Source organism: Pseudophryne corroboree, chromosome 2 (genome assembly GCF_028390025.1).
Source record: "Pseudophryne corroboree isolate aPseCor3 chromosome 2, aPseCor3.hap2, whole genome shotgun sequence".
NCBI classification, from domain to species: domain Eukaryota; kingdom Metazoa; phylum Chordata; class Amphibia; order Anura; family Myobatrachidae; genus Pseudophryne; species Pseudophryne corroboree.
Window position 1 is genome coordinate 753,065,301 of NC_086445.1, and position 18,157 is coordinate 753,083,457.

The window sequence follows — 18,157 nt, forward strand, 5'->3', positions numbered from 1 at the left end:
ACTCTTACGTTTACCCCCTAAAGTGTTAGAATTGCTTTGTGGATACCAAACAAAACATAACATTGAACAGTGGCCATAAGTGTAAATATGCCTGTTCCAGGTGTATCACTTGCACCAAGGTATCAATCCAAACACAGACAGGATCAGTCCTGCCACAGAGATGCATATGACACCGTGAGCAAAAACGGCCTACATATATTAAGCTCTGCAATATAGGGGAACCCTCCCTCAGCCTGCGTGTGCAGGCACTCAGTGGAGGTACAAGTGAACGACTGTGTAATAATAGTGAGCTGGGGTGAAGTACTATTACCTTTATTTTCTTGCTGAAGGTCTCTAATCTGAGTATTTTCCTGACATAACAGCACATGTGGTTTGTACTTTGATACATCCTTCAACTCTTCCAAATCTTCTTGGTACTTTAAAAAATAATAAGTCATATACAGTAAATTAAATATTATATTTCTGACAAGCATGTAACCATGCAAAGTAAAGCACACTAGTTCTTGTGCAAATTAAATCACTAAAAAGACAGCTATGGCTTTCCCTCTTTATGGAGGTTACTGTGTACTTCCATTACACACACAGAGCATGCATTAATTTAGGACAGGGATGGACAGTTACCAGGAAAACGGAACCCTAGAAATCATTGCCTGCCCTCCCCTTTATTAATTTCCTATTACAGATTTCTCAGCCACACAGCAATGGTGGGTACACACTTGACGATACGCTCCATGGGGGTTATTCAGAGTTGTTAGCAAACCAAAAAAAGTTAGCAGTTGGGCAAAACCATGTGCACTGCGGGTGGGGCAGATGTAACATATGCAGAGAGATTTAGAGTTGGGTGTGGTGTGTTCATACTGAAATCTAAATTGCAGTGTAAACATAAAGCAGCCAGTATTTACCCTGCCCACCCAAATCTAACTCTCTGCACACGTTATATCTGCCACACTTGCAGTGCACATGGTTTTGCACAACTGCTAACAACGCTGAATAACCCCCCCGTGAGCTATATCATCTACTGTATTCCCTACCCTCCTGGGTGGCTGATATAATGTGCACACACTGGATGATATCGCTAACGATATTGTTAAGTGACGTCAAGCCGCATGCACAGGCAACAGAAGGGGACAATAATAACCCGCGGGAGTGAGCATCATCCATCGGTCATAGCATACACAATGGGCGATATTTTAAACAATATCACTGAGAAGGGTGAGAATGAGCAATACTGTCTAAAATATTGCCTTTAGAGCGCTGTCCAAGCCTGCCATGATGTATTATGCTGGGATCATAGACCTGGTCCCTGGCATTAATACTGACCAGGCTCTATATATTGCTGTGCTATTACAGTACACAGAATCATACTACAGTAGGTGCTGACAATCCCAGTGACAACATCAACAGGGATTCTGGGTAGAAGTGTGGTTCTGCTGCTGTAACAGCACACTGTTGTAGATCACTGTGCACAAGCCTCTTATGTTCTCCTTGGTCAAGGGAAATGGAGATACCATTTTTGGAAACTTTTCTAAGAATGTTCCTAGCTGATATAATGGTCATACAATATTTCAGTGCAGACACTTGTGTGGTAATTTACTGTATATGGCATGGCAATAGTGCCTGCTTGAATAGTATGGGAGTAGGCTATATATTATGTGTTTGTTCACAGGACTAATATAAAGTGTATGGCATATGGCTCACAAAATAATGTATGGGCGAAATGCTGATATTTTGTATATTAGCACATGGCTGGAAGAACTCATCTTTAAGTACATTGTATATTAAGTACCAGGCATTACATTCCCTGTGCTATACACATCCTGCACACTGAACCACATTTAGGTAAACTAGCCCCCACATCTTGACAACAGTTAATTGCCTAATAGCTAATTCTTGGAAACAGATTGATCCTCCCACTATCACATATCATAGACCGGACAGAGAAGATCACTTATCTTGATGATAAAAATTAGACGTTTTTCCACGTTTGGGCCCCTTGGCCCAAATGTAAACATTGTCTCTCCCCGGGTCAAGCCTCAGGGATATTGGTTCACCCCATGTCTTATTATTCCCGCTCTCCTATTTACCTGAAAGACCTACTGGGTTAGATACAAAATCTTGACAGTTGGGATCGAGACCAACAGTGGACTCCTGGTGGCCAGAATCCCAACACATCCCGGTAAGCATTTTTCACTACCCCTAACCTTCACATCCCACATCCTACACTCCCACACTCAGGCAGCCTATCCCTAACATTCCTCCTAGTGCCTAACACCCAATCCCAGCACTTACCTCATGGATGTGTCAGGATACCGACTGCCGGTATTTTGACCAGATTCCTAACCCTCTCTTTTTTTGTGACTTAGGGGGTAATTCAGAGTTGATCGCAGCAGCAAATTTGTTAGCAGTTGGGCAAAACCATGTGCACTGCAGATGTAACATTTGCAGAGAGCATTAGATTTGGGTGGGTTATTTTGTTTATGTGCAGGGTAAATACTGGCTGCTTTATTTTTACACTGCAATTTAGATTTCAGTTTGAACACACCCCACCCAAATCTAACTCTTCTGCACATTATATATGCACCCCCCCCCTTGTAGTGCACATGGTTTTGCCCAACTGCTAACAAATTTGCTGCTGCAATCAACTCTGAAGTACCCCCCTTAGTACCACTCCACTCAAGCATGCTTGATAACCAGCTCCTCCCTCCCTATTCCACCTATTTTATATTTTGTATTTTTATCTACGCGCAATTTTTATCAGTGTTTACAATTAATTTCTCTTTTTCTTATGCTGTTTTTTCTTAATTTTCTAGACCATGTTTACAACCAAAGCTTTTAAATACATACAACATTAAATGCAGATTAAGGGCTACAAGCAGTAGAAATCTTTTGCTAAAGGTCCATACACACTGGGTGTTTTTGCACAGCATGTATGCACAACGATGATCGCTGACATCGCTGGACTGAAAATCGCTCAGTGCATACACACTGAACGATTTCCCCCCTGCCCAGTGAGGTCAGTGGGGGTGAACGGCTTTCCATAGCAGGACTCTATGGAAAGACGCTCACCCCCCCCGTTCATCTACTGGTAATACTGGTAAGACCAGCAGATGAACGGCGCCCGCCAGCGATGAAGCGGAGGCGTGCATCAGCGCTCACCGCTCATCGCTGGGGCATACACACTGGGCGGTTTTGAGCTGAAAGCAGCTCAACACACCAAAAGTGAGCTGCTTTCAGCTCAAAATGGCCCAGTGTGTATGTGCCTTAAGAACTCGATTAGAAAAAGGTCTATTAATACAGGATTGGATACAATTCAGATTCCCAGCATATATCTATTATACAGGTAGATAAAATAGAACAAAACAAAAAAAAAGTGTTTGTAGAAGTGAATGAGTTTAAATGAAAACCGGAATTGTACTTGCTCTGTTTGTGAACATTCGATAAAGCTACAGGAGTCCTGAGAGGCCGGTACATCAACACTACTCTGCTCTTTATTCCTACCACTCCACCTGTCTGAGACAGTCTGAAAGGCCATTGATCCTCCTGCTCTGTGAACTTCCCATTCTTACTTTGGTGGGCAATAATATTGCCAAGTCATGCATACTACTACAGTGCTTTATGACAATACATAGGGCAGTACTCAGTTGATGTCGGATCCTTCCAACGGAACGGATCCGACAGTTAAATATTCAATTTGAGGCCAAATCCAACAGGTTTTGACCGTTTAAAAAAAAGTCGGATTGACGTTGTCGTAAAGTCAGATTGACATTGTCGAAAACGGTACTAAAACCTGTCAGATTCGGCCGGAAATCTGTCAAAACACATGGATCTGCGGCTAATCCGCCGATCCACGCGTTTTCCGACAAGTTGGAATTGCAGACTTGTCGGAAAAACGGCAGCCTCGTTGAATAGGTCAAATCATGATTCGACCTAAAAAGTCATAAACTGCCATCTTTCCGAGTAGACGGCAGTTCTGACTTCAATTGAATACTGCCTACAGTAGTATACCAAACTAAGCAGCAATCACAGAACACATAGGGCACAAAGAAATTATTTTGTGCAGTCAATATCAGACTGAAATGCAATCATCCTGGTTGAAAAAATCTGCTGGTCTATAATCACATTGGCATTTGAGAGCATTCCTTTGACTGCAGGAAATAAAATTCCTTTATACAAGGGGTGCGCAATTAGGTCTGATGATTTTGCTATAGAAAATGGAACTCATACTAAGTGACCAGATACCAGTGTGAGCTGCCATCTTTTATACACCGGAATCTAACAGTCCACATTGAGACTAGGGATTATGCTTTCATAATTCATGTATCTAAATGGATAGCTCATAGGTTTGTGGACCTGACCACACTACTAGCAGTTGAAAGACAGCCTGTCCAAACACGAGACGACCTCCTGCTCAGGACCAAACACAGGGAGTGTGGAAACCATCAGGTCAGTGTAGCACAGGTGACTGAGGTTTTCTTGTTTCATTTATCTGCGTTATTTCAGCCAAAACTAAATTATTAGGTTGGGTACACAACTAGCGAACGATATATATGGGCATATCCATCAGTTCACGTCTGTGAATGACGTTGTACACAGACATATCACGTTGCGCTGTGCAACATGGCAGATGTCAGTATATCCTGCAGTTATAATGGTACATCTGCCCGAGTGTACGGATGAACTGCCAAGCAACCGACATGTAAGCCGCAGGAACCGCCGACAACCAGTTCCTGTGGCCAGGCATTTTGGGTGGCAGATTGGTAAGGGCGTATGCACATAACGTTTGGGCTGCCGACTGATCCATCATTAAAGTATGTACCCAGGCTTAGTATTGGGCGAAGTCATCTTTCAAGCATGGCAGGGAACAGAGAGAATGCAACAAAGGGCATCATCCAGACCTGATATAACATGTGCAGAGAGAGATAGATTTGGGTGGAGTGTTCAAACTGAAATCTAGTTTGTAGTGTAAGAATAAAGCAGCCAGTATTTACCCTGCACAGAAACAAAATAACCCACCCAAATCTAATTCTCTCTGCACATGTTATATCTGCCCCACCTGCAGTGCACATGGTTTTGACCATTAGCTAACAAATTTGCTGCTGCGATCAGATCTGAATTAGGCCCAAAGAGGCATGGTGAAAAAAAGAAGAGTAAAAACGGTGGTGGTGGGCAATCATGAATATAGTAACGTGATTTAAAACCACCTACCTTTTCTGGCACAGCTGCCCCAACCTCCTTCATGGCTTCAACACGTGTATGTAGAGAGCTGGATTGTTCAATTAAAGATTCTGCAGCATTGTCATGATCTTTTAGTCTCTCTAACAGAGTTTTGGCATCCTGTAGGATCTTCTCAATTGTACACGCCATGGCTGCATAGACGTTTCACTGCAATATAAGACTGTTCTTTACCTACAATGATGAGTCTTGCTTATACTTCATGTTAAGGTCATAATGATAAATCTTGCCACTGCATATTACCACTCTTCCTCCTCTACATAAAATGTGCTCTGGATTACAGAGCACATTTTATACAGTTGTTATACACACAAAGTAATACTGACTGAAACTGTGCTTACCAGGAACCCTAAAACTGGGTACACACTATACAGACTTGACACCAGACCCACAGTAGCGCCGACAGAGCAGCTGATTCAAGTAAGTATGTACAGCTCCCAATCGGACGCTCGATATGTCAGCCTTCTCACCATAGTTGGGTAGGCATTTGATTTTTCCCACTGCGCTGTGACTTCAGTCCCTGCAGCAAGTGTACAGGGGGTTGGCAGATTATCTGCAGATATACCATGCATAGGCTGTGCTGAAGGGCCGACGCAATATGTCTGTAAACGACATTGTTCACAGGCATATCTGGTGTACACACCCGTTCACAATATTTTGGCCATTCAATCATGCAGGCTGGGTACAAAAGGCCTTGCTTTAGCACATTTATTGTTATTGGGCCTAATTCAGACCTGATCGCTAGACTGCGGTTTTCGTACAGCCTGCGATCAGGTCTGAACTGTGCATGCACCGCAATGCGCAGGCATGGTGGTCCGAGTGATGGGATGTGCAAGAAAAGCGATCGCAAGGTGACTGACAGGAAGAGGCCATTTGTGGGTGGCAACTGACCGTTTTAGAGGAGTGTCCGGGAAAACATAGGAGGGACCAGGCGTTTGAAGGGAGGGTTTCTGACGTCAGCCCCGGCCCCGATCATCGCACTGGAAGAGTAAAGGTGCATACACACGGTGAGATTCGGACTTATCCGATTCTCACCGTGCGACGGGGGGCCGGGTCGGCACTTAGCCAGTATCGCAAGCACATAATGAGTGTGCTTGCGATGCTGGCTATGTGCGATTTTGGCTAAGTGGCAATCCTGACTATCTCTTCTATAGAGATAGTCAGGATTGACTTGCCTGCACAGCCTATTTTTTCTGCCGATGCCGACCGCGCATCGGATCGGGATCGCAAGGTGACTGTTACCTTGCGATCTGCACTATCTTTTCATCCGATTCTGACTATATAGTCAGAATCGAATGAAAAAATCTTACCGTGTGTACACACCTTAAGTCCTGGCAGGGCAGAGACTGCACAAACTCCTGTTTGTGCAGCTCTTCTGCACATTCGATCGCACCTCTGCACAGCGATTTTCCCTTCCCCCTATAGGCGGCGACTACCTGATCGCAGGGATGCAAAAAAAGCACCCTAGCGATCAGGTCCGAATTAGGCCCATTGTTTAATAAAGTTGCGATAAATTCAACTACTTATGGCAAGTTGGGCTGATCGGCACTGTAATAAAACGCATGGAAATGGCATTAACAAATGTAAATATATATTTAAGGTAAAATTCCAAGTTTCATGTGCAGATATTCCTAGTTTATATAAGATCTGACCTGTAGTTAGAAGGTGACGGAATGCAGCTCATCACTACTATGCATGCACCACTAGCAGCTTTAATGGTGGGTACACACTAGGCGATTTTGTAAACCATTTTGCTCATTTTTACCCTCCTGAGCTTTTTACAATATCGCCTAGTGGGCTGCCAGCGATGGCCGATACGCGCTCCTGACCCCCGCTGATGCCTGTACATCGTGCAGGAGTCACACAGAGGACTCCTGCACCGGGATCCGGATTGAAAGTCGACAGTAACTAGGTCGACAATGTCTAGGTCGACCACTATTGGTCGACAGTAACTAGGTCGACAGGGTCTTTAGATCGACATGTTCTAGGTCGACAGGTCAAAAGGTCGACATGAGTTTTTCACAATTTTTTTCTTTTTTTGAACCTTTTCATACTTAACGATCCACGTGGACTACGATTGGAACGGTAATCTGTGCCGAGCGAAGCGAAGGCACCATGCCCGAAGCATGGCGAGCGAAGCGGTGCACTAATTGGGGATCCCGGTCACTCTACGAAGAAAACGACACCAAAATAACATTAAAAACTCATGTCGACCTTTTGACCTGTCGACCTAGAACATATCGACCTAAAGACCCTGTCGACCAATAGTGGTCGACCTAGACATTGTCGACCTAGTTACTGTCGACTTTCAATACCACACTCTCCTGCACCAGTGAGAGGAGAAGCACTTTCTGGAAAGAAGACAATATTACAATAAAGTTAAAATAAGATTTTACTTACCGATAAATCTATTTCTCGGAGTCCGTAGTGGATGCTGGGGTTCCTGAAAGGACCATGGGGAATAGCGGCTCCGCAGGAGACAGGGCACAAAAAGTAAAGCTTTTTCCGATCAGGTGGTGTGCACTGGCTCCTCCCCCTATGACCCTCCTCCAGACTCCAGTTAGGTACTGTGCCCGGACGAGCGTACACAATAAGGGAGGATTTTGAATCCCGGGTAAGACTCATACCAGCCACACCAATCACACCGTACAACTTGTGATCTAAACCCAGTTAACAGTATGATAACAGCGGAGCCTCTGAAAGATGGCTTCCTTCAACAATAACCCGAATTAGTTAACAATAACTATGTACAATTTATGCAGATAATCCGCACTTGGGATGGGCGCCCAGCATCCACTACGGACTCCGAGAAATAGATTTATCGGTAAGTAAAATCTTATTTTCTCTATCGTCCTAGTGGATGCTGGGGTTCCTGAAAGGACCATGGGGATTATACCAAAGCTCCCAAACGGGCGGGAGAGTGCGGATGACTCTGCAGCACCGAATGAGAGAACTCCAGGTCCTCCTTAGCCAGAGTATCAAATTTGTAAAATTTTACAAACGTGTTCTCCCCTGACCACGTAGCTGCTCGGCAAAGTTGTAATGCCGAGACCCCTCGGGCAGCCGCCCAAGATGAGCCCACCTTCCTTGTGGAGTGGGCCTTTACAGATTTAGGCTGTGGCAGGCCTGCCACAGAATGTGCAAGTTGGATTGTGCTACAGATCCAACGAGCAATCGTCTGCTTAGACGCAGGAGCACCCATCTTGTTGGGTGCATACAATATAAACAACGAGTCAGATTTTCTGACTCCAGCTGTCCTTGCAATATATATTTTTAATGCTCTGACAACGTCCAGTAACTTGGAGTCCTCCAAGTCACTTGTAGCCGCAGGCACTACAATAGGCTGGTTCAGATGAAATGCTGACACCACCTTAGGGAGAAAATGCGGACGAGTCCGCAGTTCTGCCCTGTCCGAATGGAAAATCAGATATGGGCTTTTGTAAGATAAAGCTGCCAATTCTGACACTCTCCTGGCAGAAGCCAGGGCTAGAAGCATGGTCACTTTCCATGTGAGATATTTCAAATCCACCTTTTTTTAGTGGTTCAAACCAATGAGATTTTAGGAAGTCCAAAACCACATTGAGATCCCACGGTGCCACTGGAGGCACCACAGGAGGCTGTATATGCAGCACTCCCTTAACAAAGGTCTGGACTTCAGGGACTGAAGCCAATTCTTTTTGAAAGAAAATCGACAGGGCCGAAATTTGAACCTTAATAGATCCCAATTTGAGACCCATAGACAATCCTGATTGCAGGAAATGTAGGAATCGACCCAGTTGAAATTCCTCCGTCGGAGCACTCCGATCTTCGCACCACGCAACATATTTTCGCCAAATTCGGTGATAATGTTGCACGGTTACTTCCTTCCTTGCTTTAATCAAAGTAGGAATGACTTCTTCCGGCATGCCTTTTTCCTTTAGGATCCGGCGTTCAACCGCCATGCCGTCAAACGCAGCCGCGGTAAGTCTTGAAACAGACAGGGACCCTGCTGAAGCAAGTCCCTCCTTAGAGGTAGAGGCCACGGATCTTCCGTGATCATCTCTTGAAGTTCCGGGTACCAAGTCCTTCTTGGCCAATCCGGAACCACTAGTATCGTTCTTACGCCTCTTTGCCGTATAATTCTCAATACTTTTGGTATGAGAGGCAGAGGAGGAAACACATACACCGACTGGTACACCCAAGGCGTTACCAGCGCGTCCACAGCTATTGCCTGCGGATCTCTTGACCTGGCGCAATACCTGTCCAGTTTTTTGTTGAGGCGAGACGCCATCATGTCCACCATTGGTCTTTCCCAACGGGTTACCAGCATGTGGAAGACTTCTGGATGAAGTCCCCACTCTCCCGGGTGAAGATCGTGTCTGCTGAGGAAGTCCGCTTCCCAGTTGTCCACTCCCGGGATGAACACTGCTGACAGTGCTATCACATGATTCTCTGCCCAGCGAAGAATCCTTGCAGCTTCTGCCATTGCACTCCTGCTTCTTGTGCCGCCCTGTCTGTTCACATGGGCGACTGCCGTGATGTTGTCCGACTGGATCAACACCGGTTTTCCCTGAAGCAGAGGTTCTGCCTGGCTTAGAGCATTGTATATTGCTCTTAGTTCCAGAATGTTTATGTGAAGAGACGTTTCCAGGCTCGTCCATACTCCCTGGAAGTTTCTTCCTTGTGTGACTGCTCCCCAGCCTCTCAGGCTGGCGTCCGTGGTCACCAGGATCCAATCCTGTATGCCGAATCTGCGGCCCTCCAATAGATGAGCACTTGCAACCACCACAGAAGAGACACCCTTGTCCTTGGAGACGGTTATCCGCAGGTGCATCTGAAGATGCGACCCTGACCATTTGTCCAACAGATCCCTTTGGAAAATTCTTGCGTGGAATCTGCCGAATGGAATTGCTTCGTAAGAAGCCACCATTTTTCCCAGGACTCTTGTGCATTGATGTACAGACACCTTTCCTGGTTTTAGGAGGTTCCTGACAAGCTCGGATAACTCCTTGGCTTTTTCCTCCGGGAGAAAAACCTTTTTCTGAACCGTGTCCAGAATCATCCCTAGGAACAGCAGACGAGTTGTCGGCATTAACTGGGATTTTGGAATATTCAGAATCCACCCGTGCTGTTTTAGCACTTCTTGAGACAGTGCTAATCCCATCTCTAGCTGTTCTCTGGACCTCGCCCTTATTAGGAGATCGTCCAAGTATGGGATAATTAATACGCCTTTTCTTCGAAGAAGAATCATCATCTCGGCCATTACCTTTGTAAAGATCCGAGGTGCCGTGGACAATCCGAACGGCAGCGTCTGAAACTGATAGTGACAGTTTTGTACAACGAACCTGAGGTACCCCTGGTGTGAGGGGTAAATTGGAACGTGGAGATACGCATCCTTGATGTCCAAGGATACCATAAAGTCCCCCTCTTCCAGGTTCGCTATCACTGCTCTGAGTGACTCCATTTTGAACTTGAACTTGAACTTCTTTATGTACAGGTTCAAGGACTTCAGATTTAGAATAGGCCTTACCGAGCCATCCGGCTTCGGTACCACAAAAAGAGTGGAATAATACCCCTTCCCTTGTTGCAGAAGAGGTACCTTGACTATCACCTGCTGAGAGTACAGCTTGTGAATGGCTTCCAAAACCGTCTCCCTTTCGGAGGGGGACGTTGGTAAAGCAGACTTCAGGAAACGGCGAGGTGGATCTGTCTCTAATTCCAACCTGTATCCCTGAGATATTATCTGCAGGATCCAGGGATCTACTTGCGAGTGAGCCCACTGCGCGCTGTAATTTTTGAGACGACCCCCCACCGTCCCCGAGTCCGCTTGAGAAGCCCCAGCGTCATGCTGAGGCTTTTGTAGAAGCCGGGGAGGGCTTCTGATCCTGGGAAGGAGCTGCGTGTTGCTGTCTCTTCCCTCGACCTTTGCCTCGTGGCAGATATGAATAGCCCTTTGCGCTCTTATTTTTAAAGGAACGAAAGGGCTGCGGTTGAAAAGTCGGTGCCTTTTTCTGTTGGGGAGTGACTTGAGGTAGAAAGGTGGATTTCCCGGCTGTAGCCGTGGCCACCAAATCTGATAGACCGACTCCAAATAACTCCTCCCCTTTATACGGCAAAACTTCCATATGCCGTTTTGAATCCGCATCGCCTGTCCACTGTCGCGTCCATAAAGCTCTTCTGGCCGAAATGGACATAGCACTTACCCGTGATGCCAGTGTGCATATATCCCTCTGTGCATCACGCATATAAAGAAATGCATCCTTTATTTGTTCTAACGACAGTAAAATATTGTCCCTGTCCAGGGTATCAATATTTTCAATCAGGGACTCTGACCAAACTACCCCCGCACTGCCCATCCAGGCAGTCGCTACAGCTGGTCGTAGTATAACACCTGCATGTGTGTATATACTTTTTTGGATATTTTCCATCCTCCTATCTGATGGATCTTTAAGTGCGGCCGTCTCAGGAGAGGGTAACGCCAGTTGTTTAGATAAGCGTGTTAGCGCCTTGTCCACCCTAGGAGGTGTTTCCCAGCGCTCCCTAACCTCTGGCGGGAAAGGGTATAATGCCAATAATTTCTTTGAAATTATCAGCTTTTTATCAGGGGCAACCCACGCTTCATTACACACGTCATTTAGTTCTTCTGATTCAGGAAAAACTATAGGTAGTTTTTTCATACCCCACATAATACCCTGTTTAGTGGTACCTGTAGTATCAGCTAAATGTAACGCCTCCTTCATTGCCAAAATCATATAACGTGTGGCCCTACTGGAAAATACGGTTGATTCGTCACCGTCACCACTGGAGTCATCGCCTGTGTCTGGGTCTGTGTCGACCGACTGAGGCAAAGGGCGTTTCACAGCCCCTGACGGTGTTTGAGTCGCCTGGACAGGCACTAATTGATTGTCCGGCCGTCTCATGTCGTCAAACGACTGCTTTAGCGTGTTGACACTATCCCGTAGTTCCATAAATAAAGGCATCCATTCTGGTGTCGACTCCCTAGGGGGTGACATCCTCATATTTGGCAATTGCTCCGCCTCCACACCAATATCGTCCTCATACATGTCGACACACACGTACCGACACACAGCAGACACACAGGGAATGCTCCTAACGAAGACAGGACCCACTAGCCCTTTGGGGAGACAGAGGGAGAGTTTGCCAGCACACACCAAAAGCGCTATATATATATCAGGGATAGCCTTATAATAAGTGCTCCCTTATAGCTGCTTTGTTATATCAAAATATCGCCATAAATGTGCCCCCCCCTCTCTGTTTTACCCTGTTTCTGTAGTGCAGTGCAGGGGAGAGACTTGGGAGCCGTCCTGACCAGCGGAGCTGTGAGAGGAAATGGCGCCGTGTGCTGAGGAGATAGGCCCCGCCCCTTTTCTGGCGGGCTCGTCTCCCGCTATTTAGAAAAATTAGGCAGGGGTTAAATATCTCCATATAGCCTCTAGGGCTATATGTGAGGTATTTTTAGCCTTTATAGGTAATCATTTGCCTCCCAGGGCGCCCCCCTCCCAGCGCCCTGCACCCTCAGTGACTGCCGTGTGAAGTGTGCTGAGAGGAAAATGGCGCACAGCTGCAGTGCTGTGCGCTACCTTTAGAAAACTGCAGGAGTCTTCAGCCGCCGATTCTGGACCTCTTCTGATTTCAGCATCTGCAAGGGGGCCGGCGGCGTGGCTCCGGTGACCATCCAGGCTGTACCTGTGATCGTCCCTCTGGAGCTTGATGTCCAGTAGCCAAGAAACCAATCCATCCTGCACGCAGGTGAGTTGACTCCTTCTCCCCTCAGTCCCTCGCTGCAGTGATCCTGTTGCCAGCAGGAATCACTGTAAAATAAAAAACCTAGCTAAACTTTTTCTAAGCAGCTCTTTAGGAGAGCCACCTAGATTGCACCCTTCTCGGCCGGGCACAAAAATCTAACTGGAGTCTGGAGGAGGGTCATAGGGGGAGGAGCCAGTGCACACCACCTGATCGGAAAAAGCTTTACTTTTTGTGCCCTGTCTCCTGCGGAGCCGCTATTCCCCATGGTCCTTTCAGGAACCCCAGCATCCACTAGGACGATAGAGAAAAAATGTATCAACACCATGATCGCCTTTATGGAACAGTAGAGACATCCCATATAGACCGTACTTCTGAAGTTTTTGTATTGGCAGATGTAAGCCACTGCTATAGGGATACACCACATACAGGGTGACTGATCGTGTACTAGTAAACAGAACATTCGGCGGCGGCTCGCTGAGGACAGAGAGGAGTCAGAACGGGCACAATAAGGGCAGTCACTCATGCATACCTCCCAACATGACCCTCTCCAGGAGGGACAAAATGCTCTGCTTCTGGACTTTTCTCATCATTTATGATTACCAGCACCTGTGTTGAACAGGTTAATGGATAAGAAAGGCGTTTCAGCACAGGTGGTGGCAATCAAAAATTAAGAGAAAAGTCCAGGAGCAGAGCATTGTGTCCCTCCTGGAGAGGGTCATGTTGGGAGGTATGCGTCCGCGGCGGCGGTGTCTGGCACCCTGTGTGTTGTACCGGGCAGCGCCTCCTGCGTGTGAGGGCGACCTAGGCACAGTGACCGCTTGAACACAGCACAGTGAAGACAGTGACACAGCGAACACCACGCCACCCGACTCAGCCGGGGACCTCTGACACACCAACACACAGTTAGGGACCATCAGCACGTAAACACCGGTGACATAATGCAACTCACCCCAACAACTCACAGCATCATCACCAGCGCCGCCATATAAACAGCACGGAACGTTACGTAGGAATCAAAAAGCTCTCGCGAGAACATATGATCCCACGGGATTGGGGGGGGAGAGAAGGGGGAAGCGGCACATGCGCAGACTGAAGTAGGGTATGCGACGCTGGCAGGAGCCCCGCGCATGCTCAGTAGCCGCTTCCAGGGTTGCCTGCAGTTCCTATTCACAGCTCTAGATGTCACCATATTTTTAAACTTCAACAGAAAATTTACAAACTACAGCAAGTACATTAAGGTTTTAAAAAAATATATTTAGAGTTAAAAAAAAATAGAATAACTGCACTCATTTATATCAACAGAGCTAAATCAGAGATAAAAACATTCAAATGGGATTATCAGTGCCATTTCCCTGCATTGGTTATAAGGCACAATGGCCCTCATTCCGAGTTGATCGCTAGCTGACGTTTGCAGCGCAGCGATCAGGCAAAAAATCAGCACTTCTGCGCATACGTATGATGCGCAGTGCGCACACGCAACGTACTTTCACAAAAGCTGATGCAGTTTCACACAAGGTCTAGCGACGCTTTTCAGTCGCACTGCTGATCATTGAGTGATTGACAGAAAGTGGGTGTTTCTGGGTGGTAACTGACCGTTTTCGGGGAGCGTGTGTAAAAACGCAGGCGTACCAGATAAAATTGCAGGAGTGGCTGGGGAAACGGGGGAGTAGCTGGCCGAACGCAGGGCGTGTTTGTGACATCAAAACAGGAACTAAATAGTCTGAAGTGATCGCAAGACATACTTACCTACTCTCCCGGAAGCTGCGGGAGGCTCCAGTTTTTTGGGGTAGCCCCCCACACCCCCGGAAGAGTGGGCAGGTCTCCCGCATCCTGCTCGCATCTTAGTGATGCAAGCAGGATGGAGATAACCTCCCGCATTCGCGGGTCCGTCGGGTGGAGAAGGGGTTAAAATGACGCAAATCGCGTCATTTTAGCCCCGCCCCCTTCCCGCAGACCCACGAATCGCAGCATTTCCCGATGCGGGGGCGGGGCTTAGTGATGTCACAGCCCCCCCCCCCCCCCCCGGAGACACCTGCTGCGTCTCCTCTCCGGGCTTCCCCTGGAGAGGAGACTTACAATGTAAGTAAGTATGTCGCAAGGTAGGAGTAGGTCTGCAGTTACTCTGAAACTGCACAATATTTTTTTTGTAGCAGCGCTGTGATCCTTTAGTTCGCACTTCTGCTAAGCTAAGATACACTCCCAGAGGGGGGCGGCGGCTTAGCGTTTGCACTGCTGCTAAAAGCAGCTAGTGAGCGATCAACTCGGAATGAGGGCCAATGAACCCTATGGCTACATGCATTTTAAATAAGGTTTCTTGTGGCCACTTACAGTATATGGAACCTCTTGTAAAACATTATACAGAAACAAATCCTGCAAAATATCAGTGTCTTTTCTTCAACAAATAGATATTGCTAAGTTTGGGCCTTATTTACATTTGGATGTAAGTCATTTTCGAAACACGCCTCTTTGATGTAGCAGTACGCGCTCGCGCTCTTAGTTGTTACTTTCACAATCTCCCTAAAATGCTTTTTCAAAAGTAGGCAAGTATGGTTTACCCGCCGCCTGCGTGGAGTGCAGTAGTGACCCTCCTGGCCTCTCAGGCACACTGCGCCCAAACTCCTCCGGCTTTTGAAGGTTCGTTTTTCCTTTTATTTTCATCTATTAATTGTTTATTTCTCTTACGTCCTAGAGGATGCTGGGGTCCAATTTAGTACCATGGGGTATAGACAGGTCCTTTTGGAGCCACTGGCACTTTAAGAGTTTAATAGTGTGGGCTGTCCCCTCCCTCTATACCCCTCCTACCAGACTCAGTTTAGAAAATGTGCCCGTAGGAGCCAGTCACAGCTAGGGGAGCTCCTAGGAGTTTTCTTAGTTTTTTATTTTTTAGAGTTAGTTAGGTTACAGGGAGGCAGCTGGCAACAGCCTCCCTGCGTCGTGGGACTTAGGGGGGGAGTAGGAACAGACTTCCTAAAGAGTTAATGGTTCTCTACTCCGCTGACAGGACACTGACCTCCTGAGGTTGATGATCGCAAGCCCACAAGGCCACCACCCCCTACCGCAGCACGGCCACCACCCCCTAACAGAGCTAGAAGAAAGAAGAGTGGTGAGTAGAGTGCCGGCGTCCCGGTTTGCGGTTCGAGGGCGGGTATGGCGGCACAAGGGTGGGAGAGCAGCACTGACAGGCTGCGCTCCAGGAAGGCTCAGCAACACTCTGTGTAGGCGCTGTGAGGGGCATACTGAGCCAGCGCGGATCACCATACACTGGTCACGCTGCTAACAGGGGCTAATCCCGCTGTTAGCTCCAGGAAACCTCAGGCCAGTTTAAACATTTAATGCGGGAAGCCACTCACCATGTCGGGGGGGGGGGGGGGGGGGGCTTCCTCTCAGAGTAGATCCAGCACTCACCAGCGCCATTTTCTCCCTGCGAGGACGCTGACAGGGAGCGCTGTCCTCCACATAACTCCATTGCCTCATGGTACCAGGGTGTTATAGACGGGGGTGGGGGTGGGGAGGGGGGAAGTGTGATATCAATACTAACTGCTCTATTAAGGGTAGTTTGTCAGCGCCGGGCTTTTATCATAATAATTTCCTACAGGGGGTGCTGTGTGGCTGGTTCCTTATACTAAATGTCTCTCTGAAGGTACTCTGGGGGAAACTGTGTCTGACATTTTCTGTGTGTATGTAAGTATGTATATCCCACATTACCATGTCTAAGAACTCTGCGTCCTGTGCTACAGAGTGTATATCTTCTCCTGTACTCAGGAATGTAATATACTGTCTCAGCCTTCCTAAAAGAATTCTCATAGCTTTTTCTTTCCGTGAAGAGGACAGAAAAAAGTGGGAAAACCCACCTATAGTAGACGCTTCTGTATCTAGATTGTCAAAAAAGGTGGTTTTACCTGTCCCCGGTTCAACCGCATTAAAGGAGCCGGCTGACCGCAAGATTGAGACTACGCTCAAATCACTATACACGGCTACAGGTGTGGCATTAAGGCCCACTATTGTTTGTTCGTGGATTTCTAAAGCTATAGTAAAGTGGTCAGGCACATTACTTGAGGATTTAGATACTATGGATAGGAGTGACATTGACTTGTTTTTACGTCACATACAGGATTCTGCAGGTTTCATGGTGGAGGCCATGAAGGACATTGGCCTGCTTAATGCAAGGGCTATGTCACAACTGAGGGCTGGAGCTGATGGGAGGAAGCCTCAGCTGTAGCGGCTGAGGCATAATTAAACCTGGGCGGCAGTATGGGACTCTTAGACATGCAGTATCCCAGCCCGAAGGCGTGACCACGACAACAGGAGTAAGGTTAAAAGTTTTATTCAAGCACTGTTCAGGTGGTACATCAGTAGCAACGTCAGGTATGGTAAATGAGTATGCAATACACAGTTCCTGTAAATGCAGATGCTTCTGGATGCGGTAGTTAAATAACAGTCTTGGCAGATTAGGAGATGGAATGTCCTTTAACCGGCACCCAAGTGCTGAGTGGTAGAATGAGTACAGGAACTGACCAGCAGGTGGTCCACTGGAAGCTGGTTTGTATTGACTGAAGGATGAGATAGTTGCTGGGTAGGCCGGATGGAACCGGACCGACTGATGAGGTGAAATGGAGCGCTTGATGAACCAATGTAGCTGGAGAATAGCTGGAAACACTGGTGATGTTAGAGAGCGTTGGAACTGGGAAGTTGGTGGCGGAGCACCGATGATTACTGCCAATCGATGGCGGAGCACCGATGATTGCTGGTATTCGATGGCGGAGCACCGATGAGATCAGGAGACAGAACACCACTGAAAGCTGGCTGCTGGAAGCCGGTGTTGGACACTGTCAGTTACAGGGTCAAACACCGCTGGATGTTAAACTGGTGCGGGTCTCTAGTGGAGTTGAAGACAGAAGCTGGAATACCTGTAAGAAGCGAACAACCACAAAGCAAGGAGACTGGTAACACTGGGTTTGACAACCAAAGCACTGACAACTTCCTGGTTCAGGAACAAGACCTTTATACCTGCAGCAGTGCAGGAATTGGCTGGTCAATCAGGCAGAGTTCAGCGGAACAGCGGATTGGTGGAAGTAGTGTCATGTGACTGAAACCAACATGGCTGCTCCCATACTAGCATTTGGAGGGAAAGTAGTTTGTGGAACCATGTGAGGATTAACAGTAATGGCGGCAGAAGCCG

The 18,157-nt window shown here is 47.2% G+C and overlaps 1 protein-coding gene across 3 annotated transcripts in view; it reads right to left on the reverse strand.

Moving 5' to 3' along the window:
• The window catches only part of SIKE1 (suppressor of IKBKE 1), a 45,199-nt gene extending 31,165 nt beyond the window's left edge, over window positions 1-14,034 (reverse strand). For 2 of the 3 annotated variants that reach the window (XM_063955440.1, XM_063955437.1), the window contains exons 1-3: window positions 13,928-14,034; window positions 5,206-5,382; window positions 311-416 (exon numbers count right to left, since the gene is read on the reverse strand). In XM_063955440.1, the coding sequence (XP_063811510.1) occupies window positions 311-416; window positions 5,206-5,364 (265 nt within the window). In that variant the 5' untranslated portion in view covers window positions 5,365-5,382; window positions 13,928-14,034. Of the gene's footprint in view, window positions 1-310; window positions 417-5,205; window positions 5,405-13,927 lie in introns of those variants that run through there. The other variant, XM_063955438.1, reaches the window with a different exon arrangement.
• Between the last annotated feature and the right edge of the window lie 4,123 nt (window positions 14,035-18,157).